General features: G+C 35.5%; 1 protein-coding gene across 1 annotated transcript; it reads left to right on the plus strand.

Moving 5' to 3' along the window:
* The first annotated feature begins 4,943 nt into the window (after positions 1-4,943).
* Positions 4,944-27,192, plus strand: LOC135757678 (uncharacterized). Its single transcript, XM_073814249.1, has 18 exons — positions 4,944-5,046; positions 7,422-7,823; positions 9,694-10,086; positions 10,162-10,233; positions 14,894-15,283; positions 15,524-15,916; positions 16,011-16,091; positions 17,998-18,372; positions 18,459-18,545; positions 18,756-19,148; positions 19,242-19,322; positions 23,353-23,472; positions 23,552-23,736; positions 23,881-24,038; positions 24,136-24,381; positions 24,467-24,629; positions 26,869-26,971; positions 27,089-27,192. The coding sequence occupies exons 1-18, from the start codon at positions 4,944-4,946 to the stop codon at positions 27,190-27,192; spliced, it is 3,849 nt and encodes a 1,282-aa protein (XP_073670350.1).
* The last annotated feature ends 726 nt before the right edge of the window (positions 27,193-27,918 follow it).

Here is a 27,918-nt window from a genome sequence, read left to right on the forward strand (position 1 = left end):
CTCAGGCAATTTGGGAAGAATTGAGAAAAGAGAAAGACAGATTTTAAAAAAAGAAAATTAAAGTGAGCAAATAAATACAGTACAGACATACTCTCTGAGTAGGTTCTTAATTTCAATAAGTACTTACTTAACAAGTGCCTAGAAGTATGTACATTATCGCCTGATTGCGTTAAGTATGGACATCATCCGCCATGTTGACATTATCATGTGACCTGTGACGTTATAGGCTTGTTCGAGTTCAGCAGCAAGAAACAACAGGATTTCGAATCACTCTCGGGGTACTTTGATGTTAGTTCTTGTGGTGCCACATGAACTCGAACCAGTTGCCTACTCTTTTTATGAATACTGAGGATTTGGACATACTACTTTTTCACATACTGTTTTTTTCACATGTTCTACATAGAAGTAGATTAACCAGTAGTGACATCTGACTGTGACTTTGTCTATCTGGAAAAAACACATAATTTTGTCTTTATTGTTTTGTAATTGTTATCAACAATAGTTAAAACAACAACGTTTCTGCTAAAAAGAAAACTGAAACTGGACGCAAATGGAACAATGAACAGTAGAGCCGATCTTAAAGCTCTACTGTGTACTTTATTGAGTTAATTCTTAACAAAAACCCATGTTTTCTTTCAAAAGTATGTGCTCATTCATGTGTAATTACTTCCCACCCACTAATGAAAGTATTCTCGTAAGTGTAGAATCTGCTATTTAAAATGCATACCGTCGAAGCGCTCTCTGGCTGAATCCATGTTGTGCCTCCATCTTTGAAATACATTCGCCAACGAGGGACATTCCTGAAATTCAAGCTCCGCCTTTCGCGCTTTCACTCTACACTCATGCTGGCCGATAGCTGAAGCCTTCGGAGGTTGCATGTGTAGGCGCTATACGTCATCAAGACAGTCTTATTTCAGAATATTAACAATTATAAAGCTGACAATTATTCTTAGTTAATTGTAAATTGATGTAATATGCGTATGACTTGTGAATGTAATGCTCAGTTGATTTAAATAAACCAGGCTTGATGACGTATCCAGCCTGTGACCTGCGTAGCTGAATCCTTCGGATTTTACAACAACCGCACACCGTGATGAACCTGCGATCTAATGCTTTGATTTGAAAGCCTGTTGAAGACATATTCTCGAGGACATTTAAACAAATCGCCATGGATGCGAAACGGGGATTTTAAACGACAACGTAACAGGAAAAACATCAAGACCAAAGTCACTATTGGAGTTAGTTTTCCAAGATGGGGCTCAAGGGACACTGAAGTTGCACTTTCTATATTCTCCACAGGTAATTCAGCATATTCGTTTACATCTATAGAGTCCATGTTGTAAACTTGAAGTTTTATAGTTCCTTGGCTAACTTTAGCATGATTATGCATAACACTTGTTAGTGTAAACATGCATGTGGTTTAATGTGTTCAAACAGACACACGCCGTCTCTCCGCCCATTTATGTAATCTGAGGTACTGAGAAAAATGTTTTTCATCTTTTCTGATCTCTAGCACAAACACACAGTGACAGCCCGTCTATTTTTAACCTTTCATTGATAAAAGCGTCTGATCTGCGCGTCTTTCGTTTCATTTTACAAGCGTGTGAAAGTTGCGCGATCTTTTTTCACCAATATAAGAGAAAGCTCTTACATATACACGGACATGTAACGTTTACTTAAAACATAAGCATTGTACTTTGACACAATATTAGTTCGCGTCCATTTAAACCCGTCATGGTTGCTTTTTGTATGTGATTTTAAGCGGACATATCATGACAATCAGACTTTTTTCATGTTAAACATAAATCTGTGTGCTTTGATGGATCACAGGCAAAGGACATTGCAAATTGTTCATTTTTTTCTCATTGCTTTTGCTTTGTAGCTACTGGAAGCCATGTTAACATTGGCATGACACGGCCGGGCCACCGTACGAGTTAAAACGCGTTCCGAATGGGGGGGGGCTAGAAAGTATTATTCAGTTGCTTGTCATATAGACTTTCACCGCTAGATGGGAGTAGATCTTACACAGTGGAGCTTTAACAAAGAGTTTAGGGAAATACTGTACTGCTCACTAAGGAGGATGTGCTTACTCTCTGCTTGAATAAACTTGTACTACTCTCAGGGCTTGGCAAAAAAAATCAGATATCATTGAGCATGGGGTGGCCTATTTCATTATGATAGCCATTTTACTGCAAATTATTTCTGCAGTTTTAAGTACGAAGTTAAGCTATGTGGGAGGTAGAACCAAAACACTGTTGAGAATACAGTATTTTGAGCATGGGCGATCTATATTCTTTTATTGCTGACTATTAAATTCTAATCAATGTGCCAGTTTTAGTTTAGTTGTAACCAAAGGGACAAATTTACTATTTAAATGGTATTTTAAATATTATTATTCATTTAACCCTATTGTTGTTGTTGTATTGTTTTATGAAAGTTTTCGCATCTGAGGAATTAATATGCATCGTATACAGGGTACAAGGTTTGTATGATTACGAATATCAAAAAAGCATGTGAAAATTAAAAAGTGCAAAGATCTTAAGAGTAGGAACATTCACAAACAAAGCTAGCTAGCTTGTTAGCTTGAGAAAACTTAGCTTCAAAGTTGTCAATATAACTCAAAATATACAATTTAAAGCCATTTTAATAGAAGGGGTTACAGATGCCAAACTTACAAACCAAACATTTTAGATTCAATTTGCACATTAAAGTCCTGTTGAAAAATAACAATCATGGCAAGGTACAGGCCAAAAACCTTATCCTTATCACAAAAAGCTATTTTCATTATTTATAAAAAATATTTTAATTGACTTTACTTTGGTGTAGTATTAATAACAAAGTATATGTTTTTTAATAGGGGTGAGACGATAAATGGTGATATACGCTAATAATAACTGCCCGATAACGATTCTGAATCGCATATTTTTGCCTGTGACCAGATGGCCGCCGGTGATCACGTTAGAGACTCCGCCGTTAGACTTTATTATGTATATCTATGTGTGCTTCTCAATTCTTATTTATGCATCCTCGTTTTCTTTCCTTGCTTCCTGTCTTCACGTCTCCAAGCGATGAAAGACACAAGGACAGAGGAGATGAAGTAATATCCTCTTTCCTTTCAATTTGTATAACGTTTATTCTCTGTTATCAAATTATCAAGTGCATTAAAAACCCCAAATATTTAATAAAATAGAGTTAAATACATACTTGAGTTAGAATTCATATCCTTACTACATTAAAATACAGACATTCTGTAAAAGACATTCTTCTCCTCCTAGGACTTTGGGTTTTTCTCCTAGGGTTTTTTTCAGAGGACTTTGGCGTAACGTAGCACCCCCTTCTATACGTTACATATTACTACGTTTGCTTTTTCAGTTTAATTTTAGCTGCTGCATTGTGCTATTAATGTTGTCTATTGATTTTTCAGTGCTTCTATTAATGTAAAGCTGCTTTGATATCATTTCCAATTGTGAAAAGTGCTATATAAATAAAATTTAATTGAATTGAAGCTGTAAAATGAATATATGTGTCTATGACATTGATCATTCATATAGATCGGTGGTATATACATAAAGATTAAATATACTGTCTGAAACAAGTCTACGTTAACACTAAATTAATGATTAATAGCAAGATTTATGGATGTTTAATGACGTGACGATATGAAGGTAGAGGAGATCTATACGTGCTTCAGTTTTAGTTGATAAAACACTTCCGCATGGGATACACTTGTGTATCCTCGCTTATGACTCCTCAGAAACCCTCCAAACTCCACGATCCTTGTGGAGCTCAATCGGTTACCGGGTTGTAGGATGTGGGACGTAGGAGCTACGAGACGAGGAAGCATATTGAGAAGCACCCTATGCCTATTAAGAGGGTATGCATGTGACCTCACATTGTTGAATATTAAGCGGTGTTATCAGTGACAATACTTTTATGGTCTGCCTGACCATCCCCGTATGAAAAATCCCCAGCTCTGCTTCTGATGAAAGCCACAGTAGGATATCACTAAATATAATGTTAGGGCACACTCACACTATCCAAACCAAACCATGCTCGGCTGCCCATGACCCCTGAACCCCCGAAGGTTCGTTTGACTAGTGTGATTGCTCTGTACCACACCTGGGCGTGGTTTGGTTAATCGAGCCCTGGCCAGCTTGCAGAGGTGGGCTGGAGCACGGTTCACTTGGGCTCACGTGGAAGAGAGCCCTTCATGCTTTTTTCAAAACAATTGCATCCTAATGACGAAAGCAAGCCGGATCGATAAAAGTACAGTGTGAGTGTGTGCTTCTGGGGGAGTGGGGGGGGGGGCAATTGCGTTGGGGCATGGTTTGGTTTGTAAAATGTGAGTGCACCCTTAAGCCGAAGGTATACTAGGGACGTTTGCGTATGACGTCATTTTCATCAGCAGGTCATCTGCATTCAACAGCGCATGCGGGTGAAAATATTTAGACAGGACACTCCACCACAAACAATTATACAAAGAAAATAGACAGAATTTGAACACAAACTATAATTTTTCTTCTTTAATTTTTACTTCTTCCAAGAACAGAAAGCGTCCCTGGAAAAAATGTATACCTCTGCTTTTAGTTTCCTTTAAGAAACAGAGAGTTTATTATCTTACGTGAAAAGATCATCTTTTTATAAATTGTTGTTTATAAAAACCATAAACTATTCAGGTCTATTTACATTAAACCCAATAAAAATAATTTTAACAGTATAAAAAACACAATGAACATTATATAAGAAATTATTTACGTGCAATCGGCTTTGGTTTGTTTACTGGATATTTTAAGAGTCAATTGTCTGTAAAGCTCTACTTTTTCAATTTCAAATCTTTTCATTTAAAGACAAAGAACATCTTTCTAAATGACACTGGCAGAAAAACTAGTTTACTGTATTGTTGAGCGATTACTTACGGTTTCAGTAAATCTCCACCCACAATTATGAATAAAAACCCAGATTTGAACACATGCAGCATCATTATTCTGCTTCATCTGTTGAAGAGAGAATCTCAGATTTTGTCCTGCAGTAGCTTTTTTATCACAGGTAAATTTATTTTGTATCATTTTAGGCCCCTGATTATTTATAAATCTAAATGGTTTGGTAAAAGAAAGTTAATGTTGTTGACATTTAATTTAATTTACAAACACAAATATAATAAAATGCAGATTCTTAATATAGACACAGTTACTGTATATGTTTTGTATTCCTTCATTATGTCTGTGCAGGTGCAGGAGTTGCAGGTTTTTCACAATGAGGTTTTTAATCTCATTGTCTATGTGTCTAATGTTGTTTACGAATGGTGAGTGTTTAACAGATTTGTAAATACACAATTAAGAATCTCTCTTATGCTTTAGAATGACACAATATTCGTGTATGTAACTTCCTAATATTAAATCATTATAAGTATATAAATTTGTGTTTTAATTTATTTCCTTGAAGTCGTATGGCATCATGAGGTAATAGCCACCACTGTACTTCATATGAAATAAGTAATTAAACAATCTTGAGCTATAAAAACTTCTTTACCTAGCAGTAATTGTGTTCAAAATAAAACAGTATTACTAAATTATGCGGATGTAAGACGCCAACCTGATCTCACGAGAATGTGTGTGTGATTTTTTTTAATGTACAGGAAAGTGTGGTTGTACGACACATACATTAACTTACATTGTCATGCACACTGGAACACATAATATCAACGTGTTGACAGGACTAATATGTTAATTATTTACGTATTAACAGCTTTACAGACGTACAGATGTGTATTCCTATTTATAATTATTAAAATTGTGGGCATTGGCATCATATTAATGACTTGTTGTCATTCGTATTTTCTGACTTATTTATTAAAGACGGTTTACTCTTTTACCTAATGAAATGTTCATGACTCTTATAAAATTAGAAAATATTAAAAAGGACTACACTTTAAAACCTTAATATTAATAACATGTCTGTAATCATTTAACCATTTTGTAATATTTAGTTTGTTTGTCATGACACACAAAAGGCTTTTTGTCCAATGCAGCACAATTACACCAAACAATATACAACATCAATTCACAAAAGATGTTGATTTTATTCTTTTGCTAATCTTCATCTACATCTTTAAAATTCATACGATTGCGAGGAACAGATCCAAATTCAGCCCTTTTTCCGGCAATCTTGATCCCAGTTCTCAGCAGTGACCATAACGTCTACACTGTACGTTTCATCATCTATTTAAACGTACAAAAAGTATGTTTTGTGTTTTTGAAAGTTACGTCTTATTTCTACGTATTAACAGTGAGACCAAGCTGTGTGTAAAATTTTTACTACAGGGGCCGGATTCAGAAAACATTCTTAAGAAGAAAATTCTTCGTAACTGACATTTTTTCTTAAATTCAAGCTTAAGAAAAAAAATTTGTATTTTCAACAAAAGCTTCTGAAGAAAGTTCTTATTTTTTTTCCTTAAGCATGTTCTTAAGAAAAAAGTTAAGAAGAATTTAAATTCTCGAAAAAGAAACTGTCTTAAATAACATATTAAAGTAAGGATAACCTCTCAGCAGTCTTAAATCTCAAAATTTAAGATGTTTTATAAGTTAATTTGATTGTTTTAAATGATACATTGTGTAGTCGGAAATGGCAATTTAAACTGTTTACTTCACAAAGATTAGTTTAATAGGGAATTTCATGATTATTCATATGATAAAAAAGTTTAATGGCTTACTTCAGTAATATGTCACAAAACAATTAGTGATAATATAAGCTAACATTTCACTTCCTTCATAATACTGTAAGGTGCCACCCATTGGCCCAACGACGGAATCCAATGGCGTGTTGAAGGGATCACGTGTTCTTTCCGTCTGTAGCGCTTCTAGAAGAATTTTTCCATTTTCCATAGGGTTTAATTTATTTCTTTGACCTCTGCGGTTAAATTTTAATCTGACTCCATTTTCCAATAAAATATCAATATTATTCTCATGCTTATATAATCACAATTTTTATTCACTATATTATATTTTAATTCTATTTTAAGTCAATACTGCATTCAAAACACTGTGCAGTCTTTACATGACTTTAGAGAAAGTCTTTCTTCCCTGCTTCAACAAGATTTCCTCATTCCTCTGTAATCATATACATATTTAATTCTTACATTTATCATCAAAGTTCTTAACACAAAGAATAATATTGTCCTTAAGCATAAATAAAATAGATGATGTTCCTAGAAAACCTAAAAAATAACTATCAATGCAACTCTTATTTGGTGAGTGTAATGGAGTAGTGTATTTATAGTGTGTCTGTCTGATCTATCCTTAATCTATCACTCAAACATTCATGTTTTTATGTACTTCTGTAAGGTTTTTGACACTTTTTTAATGAAAAAGTCTGTCAGGGAATGTATATCATTTCTTGACTTTTATTCAATTTCTCTTCAACAGTCAGCTCTGACCCGTGCAATAATTACAACACTATTGATGAATCTTGGAGAGACATACACCAAAACCCATATCAGGACTATGGACATGATGACACTACTGTTAAGTGGAACGGCTGGTATCGACTGTATTTGAATGGAGAAAGTGCTCAGATGTCTGAATGGTGTGTGAATAAAATGGGATGTGGTGGTCAAACGGGACTGTTTCTCAACGGCTCTCATCCAAAACTAGAAGATGGAGTGGTGACCCGTGAGGTTGTGGGAAGTTATTTGTGGGGGTGGTTCTCCAAGCGGTGTGATCAGTACAGCTCCAACCCCATCCAAGTCAAAGCCTGTCCAGGAGATTATTATGTCTATGAATTCATCACACCAAATGTGTCACTCAACAAGCCCTCATACTGTGCAGGTAAATACCAAATCTTCTGTTCTTTTATTCTCTTCAGATTTTTGTAAAGTTAGCATGGTTTTTGAAAGATCAATATAAAGTCAGCCTGTGATATCACAGGGTTGGTTGTCCTGAATGAACTTGATAGATACAATTGTAAAGAGATGGATAAAACAGACAGTGGAGGACAGATAAAGAAAAATAAACACTGAAAGCAACAGGGCATTAGAATACATAAAAGGGAGTCCATTATTGCATTGGTCACAAATGTAGAAAACAAGTTTCAAAATGTTATAGCAACACTAAAGTCAATTTACATGAACTGCAACCAAAATGGATAATAGTACTGATTCACGTGGATAGCTGAGTTTAACACAAACGCAGTGCTAATTATTTTTATACTCTCCCAGACCACCAGAGTGCTCCTTTTCAGTTCTACCAGAAAGTCTCAGGAAGTAATGTAACATTTGATAGCATTTATTTAACAATTTGTAAGCAAAAGGATGCAGCTACTGTATGATGTAGTTCTTTGCCATAGACACTCATCTATAACTCAAAGCCAGAGGGTTGTAGCTTTTCGCTGTTCCTGCCTGAGATGAAGGCATAAAGGGGCGGAGCCTACACCCCCAAAATAGGGACAAGGCCAACCTGGTGGTGGTGGTGATGATGGAGGTGAACGTCAGCATGTGCACACCCAAAAGAGGTTGAGTAATGAACTTTTATATTTCAGGAGTCAAGTGATGATTGGCTAAATCAAAATGTAATGAATGACATGGCCTTTAGTCTTCCTAGTAGAACTTACGCTACAGCTTTCATTTCTGCCGTGCAGACAGTGAATCAGTACTGTTATCCATTTCAGATGTAGTTTATGTAAAATGACTCTTTTCTACTTAGTTTTAACACTTTGAAACTTTTTTTTTACATTTGTGACCATTGCAATAATGGCGGCACCCTTGCATTATAAACTCAAGCAACACCTTATTTTTTTAATTAAAGGTATTGCAGAGGATTTTCTTTTTCCGGGTGGATCATCAAGACTATTGGTCCTCCTAGTTGTCAATCAAGAGTGTTGCGCAATAGCATTTTTTTAAAAAGTGAAGAAGGCGGTTCTTTTCTAAAATTTGAGAAAATCCTCCGCTACACCTTTAAATAGTTACATTTATAGCATTTGTTATATAAATATATTTTTATATGGTAAAAGTCAATTTACTAAAAAATTTACTTGTCTGACTGCTTCATTTCCACTTTAATTGTACATTTAAAGACAGAACTTCATTTGATTCATAGCGTTCAATGTTTTTTAAGCTATAACACACACACACACACACACACACAAACACACACACACACACACACACACGCACACACACTCACATCTTATGTGTAACACAATCTTCTAACAGTTCCTCAAAAATGTCCAACCCAGTCTCACGGCAAGTCATGTTATAGTAACACATTTTTTAATTAATTTATCCGTGTTTGATGACAAGAATTTTGCTGTTTTTCGTGTCTCTGGAGACGAATGTCTTTTTCGTCCTTCCCAGCACGAATTTCTATCAATGACTGTTCGCGTCTGAAGCACGAGTTTCTTTTTCGTGTCATTTTATATATTTTTTTCTCATCGTTGTTTTCTATTTTTTGACCATTGTCGCTTGGGGTTTGGGAAAGTCAGATTTTCATAATATGTCCAATTTATGTCATGTAAAAACATGTCTTGACTTATCAATCACATCATGTTTTACGGTGAAGAACTCCTCAAAATATCATGTAAAGGACATTTAAATTACTCTTTTGTCTGTGTTGTCACTTCTCTATCTGAAGGGTCTGAATGACCACTGGACCAGAAATCCTTTACCTGTACTTTAACTAACAACTATTTTCTTCATGTCAGTTTCTTTCAGCAGCATCATCAATGATCCCTGTTACAACTATGAGTCTCTGGATCGTCCCTGGAGAGCAACAACTGAAAGAGGATTGGCGATTAGTGATACAATCTTCTCCTGGAATGGCTGGTACAGACTTTATCATTATGGGATGAACATCCAAATGCCAGAGAGCTGTGTTAATGCATACAGCTGTAACTCATACACGGGTCTGACACTTAATGGTCCTCACCCTCAGATAGAAGATGGGGTGGTGATCCGTGAGGTCTGTGGGGCAAGTTTTTGGAGTAGTAACTGCTGTGATTACAAATCAAAACCCATCAGAGTAAAAGCCTGTCTAGGAAATTATTATGTTTATGAACTTGTAAATCCAGAAGACTCGTGGGCAGGATATTGCACAGGTATGGGTTTTCTGACTTTGAATTCTTTCATAGGTTTTCAAACATTTATTTATGTCTTTAATTATATCTCTTTAGATGTCAGCACTGTAACACAGGTGGACTACACAACACCTTCAGCTATGATTACTGGATCCAGCGTTACCATGAGTAGGTCTCCTTAATGAGGTTATTAAAAAGAAATTTAAGAAAGTTTAAGCTGTACAAATGACAAAAATAATGTTAACATTCAAATCTAAGGCTACTTGAGGCTACTTTTAAAAACATCTAAAGAGGAATCAATTATCTGTTTGTTTTGTCTACAAAAACTCTGCTATGGGATGCAACAATTAAAGAGTAGTTTCCTTTGTTCAGTTGAACAAAAATGTTTTTATAAATATAAATGCTGTTACTTGTTACTATGTTATTATACAGGACTACTGTATGTTTAAGCTCCAACAAGCACATACTGTACATACATCAATAAAGTGATCAAAAATAAACACAAATTAGCACGTAATATGGTGGCACATTGAAAACTTTACTTTACTTTACTTTACTTTACTTTACTTTACTTTACTTTACTTTACTTTACTTTACTTTACTTTACTATCCACATTGTGGAAATGTGTCTCTGGCTTCACAGTACAACAACACATAACAAGTAACAAAATAAATAATAAGGAAAACAAAGAAACAAAAGCACCTCAATAAATTACATTTTAAATTTTGACACTATGGCACAAAAGATATTTAGTAAACTTTCCTTATCGCTCATAGTTGCCTACCAGTGTTGGGAGTGTTGTACTTTTTTTAAAAAAGTAATCCAAGTTACTTTTTAAGTTTAATAAATTTGATTTAAAAAAATGATGTACTGAATTAAACTAAATGTATATGCACTCTATGCGTACACGCTTGTGTGGGAACAGTTTGAGTCAGAAACTGAGATGGCAGGCCAGAGCTCAACATTTTTGTGATGAAATATGCAATTTCTGAATTCATAACTTTTTAGTCATAAAAAACACCTGCAAGGCCTGAAAGAGATCAAGCCTCAGCCAAGAGAAAGTAATGCAAAAGTACTTAAAAAGTAACGTAAGCATTACTTTCCATGAAAAGTAACTAAGTAACGTAATTAGTTACTTTTTTGGGAGTAACTTAATATTGTAATGCATTACTTTTAAAAGTAACTTTCCCCAACACTGTTGCCTACAGCATCTTCTGATAGCAATAATTGAAAGTCTGTGTAAAGTGGGTGAGACACATCCTCAATTATCTTTAAAGGTGCCATATAATAAAAACTGTATTTATCTATTAATGAATGCATATTATAACTTCAATTACTCAACTAAAAACAACATTCTGTCTATTAAGACAATCTGTTGTTATCTTCTGGGCATTGTCATTCTCAACACTAACTTTAACCTGTCCATATTTTAAAACTGACCAGTTTTTATTATTTGGATATATACGCACAGTTTAAACTCTCACAAAATGTATATAGAACGTGCTACTATCAGGGTTATCATGAATATGGTAACTACAGTAGCATAAAAAACAGTTGCCAATCTGTCTCAGACCTGCCAACCTTGGAATTTTTTTTTGAGTACAGTAGCAATCGGCCGAAAGGACAGAACACGGGTTTTTAACATATAATTTAACACATGCACGCGCACATGCACGCACACACACCTCTTGATAACTTTCAAGGTAACATGCTGCACATTGCACTCACTTTTTTCCCCATCCTGCCATAATCTGCTTTAAAAATAATTATAAATGTGAATAAAATCATGTTTAACTAAATTTGCCATACATGGTGATTAATAACCAGGGGCGTCAGTTTGTGTTGAAAAGTGGTGGGGACAAAAGATCAGATGAAAAAACATTACAGCAGGACGGGAAAAATATTAAATTATGGCGCATCAAAAATGAGCATAATGTAGGCCGGTCAACAACACAAAAATACTCAGCATAAAACCCTCAACAATGTCGACTGCACATGTAACAGTCCCTACAACACCAGCTCAACTGAACAGTGCCAAAGCACCATACTGTAGAAAACAGCAGCATGTTAAGTCAATGATTATAATGAAATTCATTACATATGTAAAAGAAAACACTATATAAGCACACAATGCAACATATGTGACCCTAGACCACAAAACCAGTTGAACACTGCAAAAAATTATTTTCAAGAAAAAATGTTTTTAGTATTTTTGTCTTGTTTTCAGTAAAAATATCAAAACATTCTTGATGAGCAAAATAAAATCAACTAAATTCAAGAAAATCTACCCATTCTTGCTTGTTTTATGCACAAAATCACTTAAATTTGATATTTTTGGTCTAAAACTAGATTTTTGCTCATCAAGAAAAAGCATCTTAATTTAAAATATATTAATATTAATATTTTTACTGAAAACAAGACAAAAATACTAATAATTTTTTTCTTGAAAATCTGACTTTCTTACTATTTTTGTCCTGTTTTCAGTAGAAATATCTAAAAATTCTTAAATCAAGATGTATTTTCTTGATTAGCAAAATGACGTAAGAAAATAAGTCTTTAGACAAAAACTATACAATTAAATGGATTTGTGCTTAAGACAAGCAAAAATATCTGCCAATCGGGTGAAAAAAAATTAGCTTAAATTACGTGTTCAAGAAAAAATATATCTTATTTTTACATTTTTTCTCACCCCTTGGGCAGATATTTTTGCTTGTTTTAATCACAATTTCACTTAAATTGTATAATTTATGTCTAAAAACTTATTTTAGCATTTTAATTTAAGAATCTTTAGATATTTCTACTCAAAACAAAGACAAAAATACTAAGTAAGAAAGTCATTTTTGCAGTGTAAGTCGCACAGGTATTGTTTGATTTTTCAGAACATTTTAACCAAATGCTTTCAGAAAGTGGTGGGGACAAAATCAGACATTTCAAAAAGTGGTGGGGACATGTCCCCAGCTTCCCCAGTGTAAATGACACCTATGTTAATAACATTATTAATGTTAAATACTGTATTCTCCAAAGTTTGGCATGTCTGCACAAACACTGTTAAAAGTGATATTACTGTTAAATAGCGGGAGATGGTTAACCCACAAATGACATTCTGTTATCATTTACTCAACCTCATATTGTGTCTAACCTTCATGATTTCTTTCTTGAGTGAAACACACACAAAAAAATTGAGAAAAAAATAGTGGGGAGTGGGGACCAGACACTGTGGTTATCAACACTCTTTAAAATAACTTGTGTATCACACAATAAAGAAACTCATAAATGTTTGGATGGTCTGTTCTGTTATGTAAACTAAACTATGACTGAATTACATGTTTAAGTTAACTATACCTTTAAGTCAGTATTTTAGAGTTAACACTGCTTTAAATTCAACCATAACTGTGACAGTAGTGCTGTTAACTGTATGTCTGTCTGTAATTTATTGTAGCTTTGTTTACAGTGCCGTACAGTACGGCATAGGCACCTATCACGTGGGCGCTCGAGACACGAGATATTCTCCATTTATACTGTAAAACTTTATTTGATGTGGTTTGTATATGACGTTTTATTTTATTGACAATTATCAAGAGCGCGTTATTTCAGAACGCATTTAATCCGCTTCACTCGGATGTCAGGTGGATTCCCTTAACTGAGAGTGAACTTTGCGTTTTTATTTGACTATAACTGAATGCTCTCACCATGGTAAAATCATTGTACTTTTTCGTAAGCGCTCAATTACAAATGATGCTCATTTACAAATCAGAAGTAATGTTAGCGCACCTTGCGGTCAAGTGCATGTTATGAAATGGAGCCCGCGCGACCGTCGACTTCAAAGGATTAAGCTAATGCATTATTTCATTATTTGCACATCCACCCTGACCAGTTTACCTTAGCGGGTCAGACGTCTTGACTCTCCGTTGAAAAAGATGGTCAGAAACTGCGGGTGGAGGAAGGAGATCACGCTGGATTTTGTGATTACATCGATAGCAGACTCTTGTTACTGATTGGCCATACGACTTGTCAATCATCCCCACTTTCTATGTGGTGGATGAGCCCAGTGCTATGATTGGACATATTTTTATTTTTTCTGTTGCTTCTTTTGAGTACTTCGCGCGGCAAAGGGCGTCTTCAGGTTTTTGCGTAGTTTAGAGTGACAAATCGTACCAAAATGCAACCCAGTCTCACCCCATGGCGTCAATATTTGACGACACTTGACCATGCGTCAATATGTTTTGGCGTCATTTTTTGACGAACTGGGGACTTCAATACTATTAAGTCCGTTGCATTCTCTTTCCTATTTTCTTACCATTTTCGCCTCGGTTTAGGGTTGGAATTCCATAATGACATCCCTACCCAAACCTAACTCTAACCCCAACGCCAGGTGACAACTGTTTAATTTCGCGTACCTAACTCTAACTCCAACGCCAGGTGACAACTGTTTAATTTCGCTTACACTGTTTAATTTTGCGTAATCTAACCCTAAACCGACGCGAAAATGGTAAGAAAATAGGAAAGAGAATGCAACGGACGTAATAGTACTGAAGTCCCCAGTTCGTCAAAAAATGACGCGAAAGGTATACCCTCCGTGTCAACATATTGACGCATGGTCAAGTGTCGTCAAATATTGACGCCATGGGGTGAGACTGTGTTACAAAATGCGTACTGCTGTCTGTTCAGAACAGTCTCTCAATTGTTCTTTACGCTGTTTGGTGCACAGGTGTACATGTTTCTCCTGTTTAATCTCAGCCCGATATCTGGGGAATAAATGTAGATTTAGCTTTGTATCCATCAGCAATATTGCCATAACGAAAGATATTAACTTTATTTTAATCTTAGGTGATCCATGCTCAAACTACAACATACTGGATGAATACTGGAGGAACACACACAATTACTGGTATGAATATGGATATACAAATGAACATGATGACACTCATGTAAAATGGCATGGCTGGTATCGACTCTTCCTCAATGGAGTGGGCGCTCAGATGCCTGAATGGTGTGTTAGTTATATGGCATGTGGAGGTGTCAGTTCTCTATGGCTTGGTGGTTCTCATCCTAAAGTAGAAGATGGAGTTGTTACTCGTGAAGTCCACGGCTCTTATTATGAACAGTGCAGTCGTTTTACATCAAACCCAATCCAAGTCAAAGCTTGTCCTGGAGATTATTATGTCTACAAATTCACCAGACCAAGTCTAGCGATTGCAGGCCCTTCATATTGTGCAGGTACATTCATTCTGCTTATAGACTTTACATGTTTATCATGAATCGTATGCTCCCGGAAATCACAATGAACCAAAAATCAAACAATTCCGGACAAATTCCAGATGCGTTTTTCATGTATTTTCCGTAATGTCTTTGTGAAAAGGGCTATTTGTGTGTTTATCTGATTACTCAATTAATAAAAGATTATCTGATTAATTGTTAGTTGTAGTCCTAATGGATTTGTTTATTATTTTTTAATAGTTTCTTTCAGCACTCCAAGTGTAGACCCCTGTGACAGCTACACCAGTCTGGATCAGTCCTGGAGAGCCACTAATTATCCAGTATATAACTACAATGGCAGGTGTGATTATAATGTCAAGTGGAACGGCTGGTACAGACTTTTCCTCGATGGTCAGAGTACTCAGATGTCAGAATCATGTGTTAGTCCGAATATGTGTGGCACTTTTTACCCACTGTGGCTCAAAGATCCTCATCCACAGCTGGAGGATGGAGTGGTCACAAGACACGTCTGTGTGTCCTCATGGAACGGCTGTTGTGGTTGGGAATCTCATCCCATACAAGTCAAAGCCTGTCCAGGAAATTACTACGTTTATGAGTTTGTCAAACCAATGCTCTGTGCTGCTTACTGTGCAGGTAGAGAATTTACTCAAATGCACTTTAATATTTGACTTTTCTGCTTTTGTTAAAAAAAGTTTTGACATTAATACAAAAATGTTCCTGATCACAGAAGGCAACACCACACTGCCAATCCAGACAACATCAGAGACTCCGCCCACAGAATTCATTACTCCGCCCATCACTTACACTGGTAAAGTAACCTACTGCTTTCTTTATAAGAGTGTAGTAAAATTATTAAATTATCACACTGCAAAATAATAATACAATTTACAAAAACCCTAACTATATTAGCACAACAGAATAAACAATGATAGATCTAAATGGACCATGGCAAAATGTTTCTGTCACACGTTAATGGTGTACAACCCACAGCATGAGGACAACAAAGTTTTTAAATCCACTTTAATACTAAATTCAAAGGAACAAAGATGAGTTCACTAACGAATAAATGAACTCAAGGAGCATTAAACACAAGAATAAAAACACAAAGACATGAAGATAACTATGACAGTGCACCCCTTCCCTGAAAGTGTCCTTATGTTACAAACAATCCAGCAGAGAAGACAGCACATCAAGGTTTTATATTTATACATTCATGATGTAAAGACCATTTTATAATGAATATTGTTCTCATTTGAATACTTGTTAATATTTTTAGCAGTTAGGAGAAACTATAATCTTGGACTTACTACATTGGTATTGGTCGATCATTGCATTCAAGCAATCTTATGAACCAATCTTCTTATTTACTTTTGTCATCATAGGGATGAATGTGGTCGCAATTTGAGATATGCAGTATATTTTATGCAGTGCAAGCATTTTTAAAACCCATCTCATTAATTTGATTTAAAAAATGATGTACTGAATTAAGCTAAACGTAGTCACATTATGCACTTCATGTGTACACGCCTGTGTGGGAACAGTTTAAGTCAGAAACTGAGGTGGCAGGACAGAGCTCGACATTTTTGTGATGAAATATGCAATTTCTGAATTCATAACTTAAAAAACACCTGCAAGGCCTGAAAGAGATCAAGCAACATAAGCAAAAGTAATTAAAAAAGTAACGTAAGCATTACTTTCCATGAAAAGTAACTAAGTAACACAATTAGTTACTTTTTTGGGAGTAACTTAATATTGTAATGCATTACTTTCACCAACACTGTATTTTAGCACTTTTAACAGACATAAGTCTTTTTACAGGCATATTAAATTGCTCTTTGTAGAATACATTTTTGTTGTGCTTATTAATTTGATTCTCTAATAAAACAATAATACCTGATTAAATATATAACAAAGGCAATATCTGTGCTATTTCTTTATTGAGAGAAAGAGTTTCCAGTTACGGTCATCAAAGATCTTACATGTTATTTTGAAGAATCAGTATCGGGCATTGGTTTCAGCCGATCATGACGACAAAATATTCGTACTCCGTATCAGCTGCAAAAATCCTTATCAGAACATCCCTACATTAAAATTGCCGTTCTTTCTGTGTTTTGAATCTTTAACTGTGTTTATAGTGGGCAAAATAACATGTGTTCATGTGTTAAAAATGCTGTATTTTTCACAAAATGTACTTATCTGTATAGCGCTGTTTTCACTGTCCTCAAAACGGTCTGATGTCTTCCTTGTTCTATGAAGTCCCTCCTTCAGAAAAACGTAATGAGTTCTGATTGTGTAGTTTGTTTAGTGTGTTGTGATTTGATAGCAGCTTAGCTTAGCAGAGCCGTTTGAGCCAAAGCTGGTGACTGACGTATTCAGGTGGGCGGAGTTTAGTAAAAAAAAACGTTTTACTGACGTTATTAAAGCAGGAAACAGAGGGCTGTAGTTCAAACCGTCCGTTCGCTGTAGGTTTTGAAAGAGGAATTCTATTAAAGAAAATATATCGCCTGCCAGTGAACTTTGAGCTTTATCATTTTACAGGTATTAGTTATGCTATTATAGCAACATTACACACTAACTAGAGTTTAAAAAATGGGATCAGAAAGAACGTTACCTTTAAACTGTTATATATTTGATTTTATGTAAAAAAATAAAAAAAATAAATTCTACATACATTATGTAATAGCATTTGTGTATTTTAATGTTTTTTAAAACAGAAGTTGATCCCTGCTCCAACTACAATGTATTGGATGATCTCTGGAGATCCACCAGTAATCAGGATTTATCTCAGACAATGTGTGACAGGTTTGTGGATTGGGCGGGTTGGTATCGACTCATCATTCAGGGTGAGAGTGTTCAGATGCCAGAAACATGTGTCCCAGAGTACAGATGTGGTACTGATGCACCACTGTGGTTAAATGGTGGACATCCAACGGTTGAAGATGGAGTGGTCACACGAGACGTCTGTGGTCACTGGAGCGGTGACTGCTGTTATTTCCACTCCAATCCCATTAGAGTCAAAGCCTGTCCAGACAATTATTATGTCTATGAATTTGTGAGCCCTATAACCTGCCATTTGGCATACTGTGCAGGTAAATACATTTACATGTGCTTTTGGATTCGTACAGTATATGACAATTTGAGAATTTTATTTATTTCACATTCTTTATTTTTTCAGATGTTAAAAACCTCACTCATACTACTGTCAGGCCAGAGACAACAATCACCGAAGAAACCACAGACATCACTATGTCTGGTACTACAGGTAAGTTCTGTGTTATAGGTGTTGTTTGTTTGTTTGTTTGTTTATTCTTAACGGCATTCCAGCATCTTTTCCAGCAAATGTAAATTGCTGCACTGAAACTGTGTTTAATACTTATTTCCTCACTGTACCTTTGTAGACAAATACAGTATGTATTATTAAATACAATATATATTAAATGTATTAACTCTTTCTGATTATTATTTCTAATAGTTTCTTTCAGTACTCCAAGTGTAGACCCCTGTGACAGCTACACCAGTCTGGATCAGTCCTGGAGAGCCACTAATTATCCATTGTATAACTACAATTACAAGTGTGACTATAATATCGATTGGAACGGCTGGTACAGACTTTTCCTCGATGGTCAGAGTGCTCAGATGTCAGAATCATGTGTCGATCAGGAGATGTGTGGCACTATATACCCACTGTTCCTCAGAGATCCTCATCCACATTTGGAGGATGGAGTGGTCACACGACATGTCTGTATGTCAACATGGAACGGCTGTTGTGGTTATGAATCTCATCCCATACAAGTCAAAGCCTGTCCAGGAAATTACTACGTTTATGAGTTTGTCAAACCAATGGACTGCGCTGCTTACTGTGCAGGTAGAAAATTTATTCAAAAGCACTTTAATATTTTGCTTTTTTGGGATTGTTAAAAAATTATTGCCATTAATACAAAAATGTTCCTGCTCACAGAAGGCAACACCACACTGCCAATCCAGACGACATCAGAGACTCCGCCCACAGAATTCATTACTCCGCCCATCACTAACACTGGTAAAGTAATCTACTGGTTTTTTAACGGTGCAGTAAAATTCTTAAATGATCTTATTACACGGCTCTCTGGAATGCTTGATTCTGATTGGTCAGTTGAGACATTTGCAGGTTCGTTCTTTTCAAATAATAACCGCTCCAAAATAATAACGCATAGCCGGACTACTTGCACGAGTAAAATCGCTCCGCGCCAATAAAGATTACTGTCTGTTTGGCGCCATCTTGTGACAAACACTCGACAACCACGACAAGACACAGAGAGCTTACTGAGACTGAACTTGACTAAATAGAGCATGACAGCTACGAAGCCAACACACAAAAAAATACAGAATGGGCATTAAAACTTCTCAAAGACTGGCTAAAAGAGGAAAAAATGGAGACAGACAAGTATGAAGCAGAGGATCTTAATAAGGTATTACGATCATTTTATGCATCTGTGCAAAGTTTCGCGGAAGGATAAAAATGTAAATTTAAAACAAATATGCCAATAAAATGTTTCAAATTCATATTCATGTCCAGTTTTTTTTCTTATGTGGCAAGTAGCCGTGTAATAAGCGGGATAATGTAGAGGCAGCCGGTAGTTATTGGGAAATAAGCCCCTTCAGTGTGATACAAGACCCTCCGCTTCGCGTCGGGTCCTGATCACACTGTCGGGGCTTATTTCCCAATAACTACCGGCTGCCTCTACATTATCCCTTACATAAACAATGATAGATCTAAATGGACCATGGCAAAATGATTCTGTTACATTTTGGTGGTGTACAACCAACAGCACAAGGTCTTTAAATCCACTTTAATACTATTCAAAAGAACAAAGATGAAAACACTAAAGAATAAATTAACCCAAGGAACACTAAACACAAGAAGAAAAACACAAAGACCTGAAGATAGCTATGACAGTGCACCCTTTCCCTGGAAGTGTGTTTCTGTTTTTTTCAAACAATTCAACAGAGAAGGCGGCACATTAAGGGCTGCAGAATATGCAAGTTTTATATTTATACATTCATGATGTAAAGACCATTTTATAATGAATAGTGTTTTAATACTTGTTAATATTTTAAGCAGTTAGGAGAAACTACAACCCCAAAACAGAAAAAGTTGGGACACTGTAGAAATTGTGAGTAAAAAAGGAATGGAATAATTTACAAATCTCATAAGAATATATTTTATTCACAGTAGAATATAGATAACATATCAAATGTTGAAAGTAAGATATTTTGAAATGTCATGCCAAATATTGGCACATTTTGGATTTCATGAGAGCTACACCTTCCAAAAAAAGTTAGGACAGGTAGCAATAAGAGGCCAGAAAATTTTAATGTACATATAAGGAACAGTTGAAAGACCAATTTGCAACTTATTAGGTCAATTGGCAACATGATTGGGTATAAAAAGAGCCTCTCAGAATGGCAGTGTCTCTCAGAGGTCAAGATGGGCAGAGAATCACCAATTCCCCCAATGCTGCAGCGAAAAATAGTTTTCTGAGCTTCTCAGAGAAAAAAATGCAATGAGATTGAAGTTATCATCATCTACAGTGCATAATATCATCCAAAGATTCAGAGAATCTGGAACAATCTCTGTGCGTAAGGGTCAAGACCGGAAAACCATACCGGATGCCTGTGATCTTCGGGCTCTTAGATGGCACTGCATCACATACAGGAATGCTACTGTAATGGAAATCACAACATGGGCTCTGGAATACTTCCAGAACACATTGTCAGTGAACACAATCCACCGTGTCATTCACTGTTGCCAGCTAAAACTCTGTAGGTCAAAAAAGAAGCCATATCTAAACATGATCCAGAAGCACAGGCGTTTTCCCTGGGCAAGGCTCATTTAAAATGGACTTTGGCAAAGTGAAAAACTGTTCTGTGGTCCAACGAATCAAAATTTGAAGTTCTTTTTGAAAAAATGGGATGCCATTTCATCCGGACTAAAGAGGACAATGACAACCCAAGTTGTTATTAGCGCTCTTTTCAGAAGCCTGCATCTCTGATGGTTTGGGGTTGCATGAGTGCGTGTGGCATGGGCAGCTTACACATCTGGAAAGGCACCATCAATGCTGAAAGGTTTATCCAAGTTCTAGAAACATATGATCCCATTCAGACGTCGTCTCTTTCAGGGAAGACCTTGCATTTTCCAACATGACAATGCCAGACCACATAGTGCATCAATTACAACATCAAGATTGCATAGAAGAAGGATCTGAGTACTGAAATGGCCAGCCTGCAGTCCAGATCTTTCACCCAAAGAAAAGATTTGGTGCATCATAAAGCGAAAGATGCGACAAAGAAGACCTAAGACAGTTGAGCAACTAGAAGTCTGTATTAGACAAGAATAGGACAACATTCCTATTCCTAATCATTGGTCCTCCTCCAGCTGTTCCTTATATGTACATTTAACTTTTCTGGCCTCTTATTGCTACCTGTCCCAACTTTTTTTGGAATGTGTAGCTCTCATGAAATCCAAAATGAGCCAATATTTGGCATGACATTTCAAAATATCTTACTTTCAACATTTGATTTGTTATCTATATTCTACTGTGAATAAAATATAAGTTTATGAGATTTGTAAATTATTCCATTCCTTTTTTACTCACATTTTCTACTGTGTCCCAACTTTTTCTGTTTTGGGGTTGTATATACTTGAACTCACTACATGGCTATCAGACTCTATCGGTACTCGCTAATTGCAGATCTCATGAACCAATCTTTTTATTTACTTTTTTCATCATAGGGCTCCTGAATGCAGGTGCAATTTGAGATAATTTTTACACAGTGCGAACATTTTTACAACCCATTGCTCATGTGTGACCAGCAAGTTTGGATTTCTCTCTTTGCCTTTACAGAGATATGTATACAGGTTCTGGTCATATAATAAGAATATCATCAAAAAGTTGATTTATTTCCATTCAAAACAACCTGATCTCACGAATGTCCGTGGCATATTCACAGAATTCTTTGCTCATTTTTCCATGGCATTCTCACGGATCTCCACATTTTTCAGTGGCCCTGCCATGGACTTTCTTTTCCGTGGCATTCTCACGGATTGGTTACTCAACTGTTTTGTTCTACCTAATTTTCCTACCATTGTCACTTCGGATTAGGGTTAGATTTACATAAAATGACATCCCTACCCAAACCCAACTCTAACCAGATGACAACTGTTTAAAGTTTAGAAAATATAAAAGAATTAATCAGAAAAAAATTAAACCAATACTTAAATGGCATACTAACGCAAACACCACATCTAACCCTTAACCGAAGCGACAATGGTTTGAAAGGAAAAAGCAGTTGAGTAACCAATCCGTCAGAATGACACGGAAAAGAAAGTCCGCTTCAATAATTAAATTAATGTTCATTAAATGAGGCATGGTTATTTAAAGTGACCGCTCCCAGCGCTTTTCCTTGTGCATCGCATCGGAACCGCTATTCAAACCGCAACTTAAGAATTACGTGCGGTTCTGGTCACTTTTAAAAAACAAAACTGGTTCTGAATAAGAACCGGTTCTCAGTTCCCAACCCTACCGGTCGTTAAGAAGGACTTTACACAACAATATATCTGTATTATACTTTTATCTTAATATCTTGTATGGCTTGTATCTCTGTATCTTGCATACGGGCAAGACAATAATATTACTTATTAAGGTAGACTGGGCATGAAATTGGACACTTAATGGAGTAGTCCACTTTATAGATGGGGCCCATTGACTCACCATAGTATTTTTCTTCCTACTATAAAAAGTCAATGGACCCCATCTTTAAAGTGGACTACTTCTTTAAGTGTCAAAAACGCTGCAAGGGGAATCTTGTGTCATCATGCCTCATTGAGTGTACATTATTGTGGTGCATTATGGGATTGAATAAGAGCACTCAATAACCACTACAAATGACTGTCCATAACCTCTCATTGTCATCTACCTCTAAACCCAAACATATAATATTATAAAGACATTTTATGTTTTGGACCAAATGTATAATAAATCAGAAAACACAAAATTTGTCACTATTTATTTAATATGTTTTCTCTTTAGCTGAGAGAGATCCCTGTTCTGAGCTCAACTGTACTGAAGATGAATGGTGTGGAGAGATGAACAGTGTTTACGGCTGTTTATGCAATGACAACCAAACCAGATCTGATCCTGACTCTTTTGGTTAGAAACATCCCTTTAAAATATTCTACTCTTCTCTTTAGTTCCTAACCTAAACAATCTTTTTTACTGTATCTCTCAGATTTCTTTGAAACCTGTGAAAGCAGTACAGGATCTATATCTATATCTCGCTGTCAGCTCTTTGAAGCTGGTTTTTCAGCTGATGGCCTGCACCTCAATGATCCCAGCTGCAGAGGAATCATCCAGAACGGCCGAGTGGAGTTTAGTTTTGATAACAATGAACACACCTGTGGTACAAATCTTGTGGTAAGACTCAATATCTACATAGTGTTAAAATACAGTGAAACTATACCTGAATAACTTCCATAAATGAAATGAACACTTTTCACAATTTCTAAAAAATCTAAATCATTTTCTAATCTTTCTAAAAATTATGTTTGTAATCCACAGGCCAATGGCACTCATATCATTTATGAGAACTTTATTTTGGGAGCACCAGGGTCATCCGAAGGTCTCATCAGCAGAGAGAGAATTCTGCAGATATCTTTCAGCTGTGTTTACCCCCAAACACAAACATTTTCTATGATAGAAATCAACCCACTGGAGAGGTAAGAATTCATTTCTACTGGCTACACACAGTATATAAAAGACAATCAATACAGAAGAATAATACACAACTATATTGCATTATATCTTATTTCCCAGCATTGTGCACCAGACCCTTCCTGCTGGTCGAGGGATGTATCAGGTCCGAATGATCCCATATGAGGACGTTGGGTTCTCTCAGCCCTTCAATGGTAGTGTGGATGCAGAACTCAACCAGGAGATTTTTGTTGAGGTTCGTGTTGATGGGGTTGACAGTCGACAGTTGGTGACAGTGATTGACACATGTTGGGCTACACCTGTGAATGATCCAGATTACAGTCTGCGCTGGGATCTCATCACTGGAGAGTAAGAGACAAACATTTCTTTGTATTTGCTGTAATGTCTTTAAAGACATTTAAAGGGTTAAATAAATAATCCTCCTTATCCACAGGTGTCCAAATCCACATGATAACACAGTGAAGCTTCTTCAGAATGGTGTCTCAACATCCAGCCGTTTCTCCTTCAGGATGTTCATCTTCAACTCAAACTCCACTAAAGTTTACCTGCACTGTGCTGTTCATCTTTGTCTTCTGGCAAACAATTCCTGCTCAGCTGTAAGTTTACAAAAATAATTTACACAAAATTATAATTGGGTACCATGCTTGGTACTTTTTAGAGCACAGACCAAATTACGTCGGTACTACTGCGTATGGACTTACATTAATTCAACTGGTGCCAAATGTCAGTACCTGAGAATGCATCTAGGCCCTGTGAACTTGTTCAAACACAAAAGGCAGTGTAGCTGCATTGTCACAATTACGTTTATCATTTTTACATGCTTTCATGCCTGTTTTGTCAAGCACAAGAAGACACGTAACAGAACTCAATGAGCTGCTAATGCACTATTTGAAGAGTTTTGTGCGTGCGTTGACACACATACCGAGAAAGTTACATCTCAATGCTTCAGACAGCAGGCACAAATGCCAACTGAGCTCATGCTTTCTTGCGCTTGGGCTGACATATTTACACAAAATGATCTAGAAATACTGTGACTATCATCGTAAACACAGGTTGTTACGCTACCTCTTAAGTAAATACGTATATGGAGTTGAGAAAAAATGCATGTGTAACAGTATATTGGATCCACGCACTCTTAAAGTGGCAGGATAACAGGATAACACCTACAGAAAATATATATATATATTTCAAAATATAGAAGAAAAAAATGGCTAAAACAATATATTTCCTGAAATGTTTTTAAAAATATGTTTACAAAAATGTATTTTCACCAATATATTTTTAACCATATTTTTAATTTAAATTTTTTAAAATATTTTTTTTTGCTGTATGGGGCTTTAGGTTTATCCTGCTACTGTTTTACAATATTATATACAGCCCCATACAGCAAAAAATATGTATTTCTCTTTCCAAAAATATGTTTTAGATATATGCTATATATGCTAATTTTTTTGCTGTATGGGGCTTTAGGTTTATCCTGCTACTGTTTTACAATATTATATACAGCCCCATACAGCAAAAAAAAAAAAAATTCTCTCGCCAAAAATATGTTTTAAATATATGTTTAATATATATTAAATATATGCTTGTATTTAGCATGCATTTAAAACATATTTTTGGCGAGAGAAATATTTTTTTTTTTGCTGTATGGGGCTGTATATATTGTAAAACATGAACAACGAACAAGATCTTTTCCTTGTCTTGACTAAATACTTTTTGTAACTTTAATAAGGTTGTTTCAGCAGTAACAACATAAACAAGCGGCTTTCGTGGTCCGCATGTAACTTCCGGTAAACTCCGCTAATAATAAATAGCCTACCAACAAAGTTCTTTAAACATAGTTTATTTATATAACACGCAAAAAAACAACACATAGATTACCTAGGAAACCAAAACATTTGTTATTTTTCGACGAGGCATTCGTTCAAGAGATCAGTTTAGCAATTAGTCAGACCATTAAAAAAAACAAAACCGGAAGTAAAGTACGGATCCAGACGGGTATCGCGTCAGCGCAAGTGCGTCCAATAAAGATGCAGAATTTTCTTTATTCGGCTTTTATAGGCTATGAAAACTAGCACATATGGCAAAAAAGATATACATTTCTTTGACCAAAAATATGTTTTAACATATATGTCAAAAACATATATTGGTGAAAAATTAATTTTTGTGAACATATTTCTAAATATATATTACAGGAAATATATGTTTTGTCATTGTTGTATATTTTTAAATATATAATTTTTGCTGAATGGGACAGATCAACCTGAAAAAAAAAAAAACATGAAAAGCATTACTAATTTTTGTTCAATTGTATTATTTGTGCTTATACTGCACCCTGTAGGTTGTAGGGACTTTTAAGACGTATAGAGATAATTTATTTTCGTTAGCATGTAAAATTTCTTAATAAAAATTAAAATGTTAAAATTGAGATGTTTGTAGTAAACAGAGTAAAGTACAGGTAAAAGATTCGGAGTTTCTCACCATTTGGATTCCGTGTATTACGTCACTAGAGGGCGCTAGAATCAAAGGCAAAAATCTGGTGACGTAAAGTTTACAAAGTTTCCAGCTGTACATCTCCACATGTATGAATTGTGGTTCACAATATCTATCGTGTTATTTAACATGACATGATTAAATTATTTTGAGTATTTTTTACACTTTTTTTTCCAAAATATGTATTTTGAAGAAAATTTAGGTTATAGATTATGCACCAATAAATACTAATACTAATGAGTTTAAATAATGGTAATACTCTTTAATGTGTGCTCTGATTGGATGGAAATCTTCAATATTTTAATTATATAATTATCTGATGAAACATTTTCAATCTTTTAGCACTGTGTCTCCGGATATCACCAGAGGGTCGGCAGGTCTCTGGACTTCCATGACAGCTCTTCTATATCCATGGGTCCTTTCGTCTGGTCCGATGGAAATGCAGGTAAATTTGCCTTAATATTCTTAACACTTAGTTTACAGATATATGAGGACTGTTTTATTTTAAAATCTTATTAATGTGTATTTTGTAATTTTATAATGCACTGAATCCTATTCACAGAGAATTGGGCTCCAGATTTAGTGCGAGTGTCCGGAGGTCCAGGTCTGTGTGGTTGTTTGATGATACTGCTGGTTTCACTCCTGAGTGCCTGCACCATCTTCTAGGACGTCTCCACAATGCACAATTTCTAATCTTAAAAGTTTCTATAGCTTAACATTTGCTTTGTCATATCTGTTATCTGTTTCTTTTAAATTAGCACTGCACTTGTCTTTATGTTTAATTTGATAATATTCTATCTAGTGTGATGAAATAAGATTTAATTTGATTGTGGATTTTCATATTTTTTCAGTTTTTTCAAGTTTTTCTGTTAAAAACATATATAAAAATAAAGTTTAAATCAAGCATAAGAATGGGGATTTGACGTTGATTTGACTGACTTTGAAAATGCCTGGATGTTGTTGCCAGAAGAGCTGGTTTGAGTATCTAAGAAACTACTGATCTGGTCACACACATCCATCTAAAAATATCGCAAGAGCAGCAGTTTACCTTCAGTAACTACTGAAAACACGGTTTGGTGAAAGATGAAGAGTATAAATCATTGTCTATATACTTATTCATTAGTGAGAACTCTCAGAAAAATCAAAAGCACCCTGAGTGATTTGATTCTCCGTAAAACCGTAAAAAAAATCCTGTTTGCCTTAAATTAAATGTGGATTTACAAGTTATTTAATGTACTCATTTTTTTTTTATCTTGACTAGTGCTCAGTTGAATAAAATAAAGTTGATTTAGCTTAACTTATGTCGGCTTTATTTTTTAAATGTTTACACTGCCATCTGGTGTCGACATGTATCAGTCTCATCTGATTTGAGGATAAGATGAACAGAGCACT

The sequence above is a fragment of the Paramisgurnus dabryanus genome, chromosome 1, assembly GCF_030506205.2.
Source record: "Paramisgurnus dabryanus chromosome 1, PD_genome_1.1, whole genome shotgun sequence".
Classification (NCBI taxonomy): domain Eukaryota; kingdom Metazoa; phylum Chordata; class Actinopteri; order Cypriniformes; family Cobitidae; genus Paramisgurnus; species Paramisgurnus dabryanus.